This window comes from Populus trichocarpa, chromosome 6, assembly GCF_000002775.5.
Source record: "Populus trichocarpa isolate Nisqually-1 chromosome 6, P.trichocarpa_v4.1, whole genome shotgun sequence".
NCBI classification, from domain to species: Eukaryota; Viridiplantae; Streptophyta; class Magnoliopsida; order Malpighiales; family Salicaceae; genus Populus; species Populus trichocarpa.
This window is the reverse complement of record NC_037290.2, coordinates 20,373,245-20,379,244: the sequence shown is the minus strand read 5'-3', so window position 1 is coordinate 20,379,244 and position 6,000 is coordinate 20,373,245. Positions and strand designations below refer to the sequence as shown.

Here is a 6,000-nt window from a genome sequence, read left to right as displayed (position 1 = left end):
AAAAGAACTACAATTAACTCGCTGACTGCTGCTTATTATGTAACAATTTTATGCATTCCTAATTTCTAACTCGCAGATTTTCTTTAACATGGATAATTTTTTCGCAAATGAATTTCGATTTACTGGCACAAACTACTACTGGAATTTAGCCAGCTTAAAAACGAAAAAAGGGGACTGCCATGCCTTTCCTCTATCCAGTTTTGCGTGATACATGAAAAATAGTTGCCACCAAGTCCCAACGCACGGTGCAGGCCAAAACAGAAGAAAACAAAGCAAGAGCAAATGCATGGCCGAAAAACTAGCTGTGAACATTAATCATACATTAACGCATAAGGAGCTTAGAGACTAAAATCCTTGACCCGTCAGTTTAAATATTAACATTTGGGAATGCAGTGGAATCCATTTTTTATAAAAAATTAATTTTTTTTGAAATTGTTTATATATATATATTCAAATATTTTGATATACTAATATAAAAAATAATTTTTTAAAAATAAAAAATTATTATTTTAATACATTTATAAATAAAAAACAAACGTTCAAGTTGATGTCGGACAGTATGCCAAGAACTTGCCTATCAGCTGTCGACAGTAAAATAACAAGTTGATGTCGCGAAGGCAAAGAAAAAAGTGGGTGGCTTAACTGGTAAACATTCAATACTTGAATTATCAGGAATATTTTGAAAAGGCAACCGATGCTTCTTCAAAACAAGCCACCCTAACGAGCAGGAAAATGAAACGCAAAAGTGCAGGGAAAACATTTAATTCGAAAACTACTTTAAATGAATTCCAAATTCCCACAAGTATATTATAATCTTGCTGATCTCTAACAGTGAAATGTAAACTGAAACTGAAAATACCAATGACTCGCCCCAGTTGACACAAACCAAACTGCACGACAAAAAGTTGAGAGGGGGCCTAGTAACCGCCCTTAAGATCATTAACAACATCATATGGAATGGGTGTAACAGTTTCCAATGTCGCACCTTCCACCATGAAACCAGGTTTAGGACCCTGTGGCTGCCTCTTTGTGCTGATAACCTCACCTCTGGCCTTAGCCTCTGCCTTCAGTTGATCATTCTTCTTCTTCCTGAGACGAAATTCCTCAGTGCACCTTGAAGGCAGCAAATGCTCCACTCTAACATGGATCCTCTTCCTAATGATTCTGTTACCCACCTGTAAAAATGAAAGGGATTAACATGGAAGCCTTCCATTGCTCAAATTATAGTAAACAGTAAAAAGCATCAATCACTAAAACAACACAAGCAACCATCTCAGAAACAAACAGGCAGGTCAATCCGTTACGGTGATATGCAAAGCACAAAATATGAGGCCACGCTGAGCAATGGTGTGTAATAATGTCAGATGGAAATTCAGTAAAAACCTATTAAACAAAGATATAATCTTCACGCTCGTTTTCCATGAATACTTAAATAAGGCCGTCTACAGTTCAAGCTAAAAAGAGATCACCCATGTCATGCAACCAATGATACAGGGGCTCATTTGAATATTCAGCAGAAACAAATCAAAAGAAAAGATTTAATAAAAAAAGGACCACGACGAAAGAAAGGACCAACGACAATGAAGGAGGTGTGAGCTCGGTTTGGACCCTTCTTTGATCCACCTTCACGGACAGGGAAGCGAAAGAGCATAGTCCACGTATGGTGGGCGTGGCAGGTTGGTTACCTCAATCTCATACAAAATGGCTAAATTAAACAGTTCAAAAGCTAAGCACAAGCAAAGATGTCTAAGCAGTAATTAAACCAAAAAAGTAAAACCAACCCAGCTAGTTACTTCAGCTTCAAAATTACTGGTTATGAAAATAAGCTCAAATCTTCAAACAAAGTAAAAAAAAAAACCTTATAAGACAACCTCAAATTCATCAATAACAAAAACAAAATCACAAATAGATACCCTCACAGCATCTTTTAGATATAAAAAAGAAACCCATGTCAACCACGAAGCAAACTGTCTATACATATCGAACCTATAAGTAAAAGCCTATCATTTTCACACAAACAAATCACCAAACACATAAAGTGCACTAGAAAACTCTTACCAAAAACCCTAAGATACAGTTAAGGATACAAGGAGATTAATATACCTGCTTGTTGATCTCGACGCCGATGGCGCGTTTGGTGACATTCCAGACACGTCCAGTACGTCCATGGTAGAACTTGTGAGGCATACCCTTGTGGACAGCGCCGTTAACCTTGATGTCTACATTGTCTCCAATCTTGTAGGTTCTGAGGTAGGTTGTCAATGGAATGTAACCCTTCTTTCTGAAGGGACGAGCAAAGAGATCTCTTGTGCGAGACCGGAGACCGTGACCAGCCGGCATTTTGTGTTTGTGAGAGAGGGGGCTGGCGGAGGTAGGGTGTAAAGAAGGAATTAAAACCCTAGATGGCAATTTATAGGTGGTTTTGGACTACGGTTTGTGTTTGTGGGTATTGGGTTTTTTGGGCCTGTGTCTGGTTCGAGGTTTGTGATTGAGTTGGGTCTAATAATGAAGAAATGAGAGTGTTTCTCTTTGGGCATGTGCGTACTCGTGCTGAGTTTGATGGGATAAAGTGGCTTATAGCTCGGTATCCATAGTTAAAGCAATTTCAATTTAAAGAATTTTGTCAATTAAATAGAATTTTGATGGGTTCAAAAAGTTAATAGATTGATCAACTAAATCAAATGATTTAAGGTTAATTTTAATTTAATTTTTTTAAAATCCAGTCTAGATTAGGCATCGAGTCAATAAAAAATTAGGTTTAAGAAACTCTAAACTCTTTGATAAGCAAATAAAACTTAATTAAATATGCTTTTTTTCTTGTTTTTTTTTAAATCAAAACTTCATATTAAAAAAAATATATATTCTATTTTTTTATTAAGAAAAACCGATATATACAATTATTATTGGCATCTTATGGCGTAATTGTCGAGAACCGAGCTTGAAATATGCGCTTGCCATACAAGACAAGTAATAAAAATGGAAAATTCTTTTCACTACGGCTTATGGACCAACTTCACATGTAGTATAATATGCGCTACGCTTCAAATTAATTAAATTTTTTTCTTGAAACTAAAAAAAATTTCAGATGTTATTTTTTTTGAAAAAAAAACTATATGAGGTTTGATTTGATGTGATCCAGTTAATTTTACGGGTTCAAAAGCAACCTAGATGATCTTTAAAACATATTTTGACTATTTTTTTTCCAAAATAACATCTATTTTTAATATTAAAATAACAACATAATTAATTGACACGAGTTAACTCGGGTTAACATGTTAAAATCATGACCCGGGTTATGAGACTACGATAACTTTATAGAAAACAAATCAAATCAAAATAAATTATAAAATCTTTGTTGCATGTCAAAATCCACGCGACATCGGCTGGCGATTTTTCATTTCTCGTTTTCTTTGATTGGTTTGTTGGAGTTGCCACCTAGTATTTAATTGAGGGCTACTAGAAAACCCGGGTGTACTGGTCTTGTCAGAGATTCACCGGGTAAGGGACTGGTTGTGGTTAGGAAAGATATTAGCACCCCTAACACACCCTACCTCAGGTAAGCTGCTTCGTGGACTTGATGTGTTAAAGAAGTTTTAAAAATTTTGTTCTTTCATCGAATTTTAGAAATACGACTTACGTGTAAGTTCATAATTCTTTATCCGTGAGCAAATCAAAATATTAAATTCTTCTTTATTCTTTGCAATTTTATCCCTAAAAAAAGAAACATTCATAAACAAAATACAAACAACACATTCACTTTCACTATATTTTCTTTTTTTCTTTTCTTTTCTTTTTTTGGTACATCCACACTACAAATTGTAAAAAATTCAAAACTAAACAAAAATTACATTAAATAATTTAAAATTTACAAAATAACCCCTAAAACTCCAGAAATTGCAGGGAAGGCCTTCTGCAACCGCAGGAACAGTGGCGGCGCGTGGTCTCCCCACGCGCCACCACCAATGGCGACGCGTGGGTTCACGCGCCGCCGCAAGAAAACCCAGGCAAGCAGGAGGGTCAGTCACGGCTTCCTCTTTTCTTCCCCTCCTCGCCGGCAGTGACCTGCAAAATACCAGAAAAACACAATAGGCAAACTGTTTTAATCTTCTTTCATGGTTTTTAGGTCTGCCTCTCTCTCTTTTCCTTTAGATCTGCTTCACTGCAGATCGGCTCTTCTATGGGTTTTTTTCGTCTTCCCCTCCGCTTCAGGTAGCTGGCAGAAGGAGGAAGGATGGCTGCTGATCTGTAGGTGCCGTTGTGTTCAGGCCGCCGCTGGAGGCTGTTGGGTCTGCGAGCGCTGGTGGAGCGAGAAGGCGAGCAGGAGGCCGGTCTGTGCAAAGGAGAGTTGGTGGGTGAGGAAGGGGACGACGTCTGTGGGCGCTGTCGTTCCTGGGTTGCAGCTGGAGGCTGGTTGAGGGAGATGAAGAGGGTGTTGGCTGTGTTGAGGCGGAGACACCGCGGCTGGGAGGAGGAGATGAAAACGATGGAGATGGGACTCTTGGGTTAGCCGGGATGCTGCGACTTTGATTGATTCTGGTTTGTGGGTATGGAGAGGGAAATCAATGAGGTGAGGGGAGTAGATGGTCGGGAAAAGGGAGGGGGTCTGTTCTGTAGGCTGGGACTTGAAGATGAGTGGAAATGGGGGAATGGCGATGGCTGGTTTGGCCGCGTGTGGGGGAGCTGTGGCCGAGAGAGGTTGATGTGGGTGTGGCGGCAGTGAAGATCAGGAGCAGAGATGGCCGGGTTGAGGAAGAAGAAAAAAAAAATCAGGAGTGGGGGGCGGCGGCTGCTTCGAGTGGAGATGGATTTTAGGGTTAGGTTTCCCTTTTTTTTTTTTCTTTCAAAAGTGCCCCCCTTTGTGTGTGTTGAAGACCAGTATTTATAGGCAAAAATATTACTAGGTTTTCAAAATTGGTCCCTCAACTTCTTTTTTTGTAAATTTTGATTTTTCTTATTTTTTTTATATTTTTTGAAAACGAGCAAATCAACATCGACTCAATGAGGAAAATCAATGATTTTAAAAATAACACGTTAAAAGTTGAACGCGTTCCAAATGTCTTTGAAAATTTAAATTCTTTTGAGACGATGCTAAAAATGCTAAAAACGATGCAAATGTATTAAAAATGTATTTTTTGGATTTTCAATGTTTTTCGCTATTTTTGGATTTTTCTAAAAATTTATCAAAACATGGGTCAAAAATTGGGTAGCAACAACCTTATTCACAATCAACCCAATATTAAAAGATGAAATAAAACAAAATCAACTAAAAAAAGCGACTCAAGTTAACCTGTCAAACTTGTGACCTATGTCATAAGACCAAGATAACTCCATAGAAAGAAAACTGAAACAAATTACAAAATCTAATTCTTAATCAACATAATATTAAATGATGAGATTAAAAAAAGAAATCAATTTAAAAACGAACATAAAAAATGACTCAAGTCAATCCATCAAACTCATGACCTGAATCTTGAAACTAAGATAACCTCATAGAAAGAAAAAAAGACAACTTGATTTAACCTGAATTAACCTACCAAATTCGCGACTCTGGTTATGAGACTTAAATAAATAGAGAGAAAATTAAAACAAATATTGAAACTCAATCCCCAATCGCCTTATCATATCCAATGTTGAACAATGAAATTTTTAAAAAAATTAATTAAAAACATAACATAAGAAATGAGTTAAGTTAACTCGGGTTAACCCACTAAGCATTATTTTCGAGTTATGAGGCCAAAATAACATAATAAAAAGAAAATAAAAAAAAAATCATTAAGCATAATTCTCAATCAAACACAATATTAAATGATGAAATTGAGAAAAAAAAAAACTAAGTCAATTAACTCCATTAGAAAACAACTTAAAATCTAAAAGCATAAAGGAAATTAAAACACAATCCGAAATAAAATAATATTCCAAAAAATCCTAGAAAAAATAACAAAATTAACTCAAATAATAAATTCTAGAACTAATTTCGAGAAATCCAATAGTCTAAAAATA

At 36.4% G+C, this 6,000-nt stretch overlaps 1 protein-coding gene across 1 annotated transcript; it reads right to left on the bottom strand.

The window, feature by feature from the left end:
* Positions 1-746: 746 nt before the first annotated feature.
* On the bottom strand, positions 747-2,397 carry LOC7479510 (60S ribosomal protein L21-1). Its single transcript, XM_002309251.4, has 2 exons — positions 2,104-2,397; positions 747-1,175 (listed from the first exon to the last, which is right to left on the bottom strand). The coding sequence occupies exons 1-2, from the start codon at positions 2,338-2,340 to the stop codon at positions 918-920; spliced, it is 495 nt and encodes a 164-aa protein (XP_002309287.1). The 5' UTR covers positions 2,341-2,397; the 3' UTR covers positions 747-917.
* Positions 2,398-6,000: the final 3,603 nt, after the last annotated feature.

What these genes read in the sequence shown, in the direction of transcription:
- LOC7479510 (XM_002309251.4), bottom strand. Translation starts at nt 2,340, where the DNA reads ATGCCGGCTGGTCACGGTCTCCGGTCTCGCACAAGAGATCTCTTTGCT. An exon ending in GCGTCGAGATCAACAAGCAG is followed by an intron (nt 1,176 to 2,103) that starts GTATATTAATCT and finishes TCATTTTTACAG; the next exon opens with GTGGGTAACAGAATCATTAG.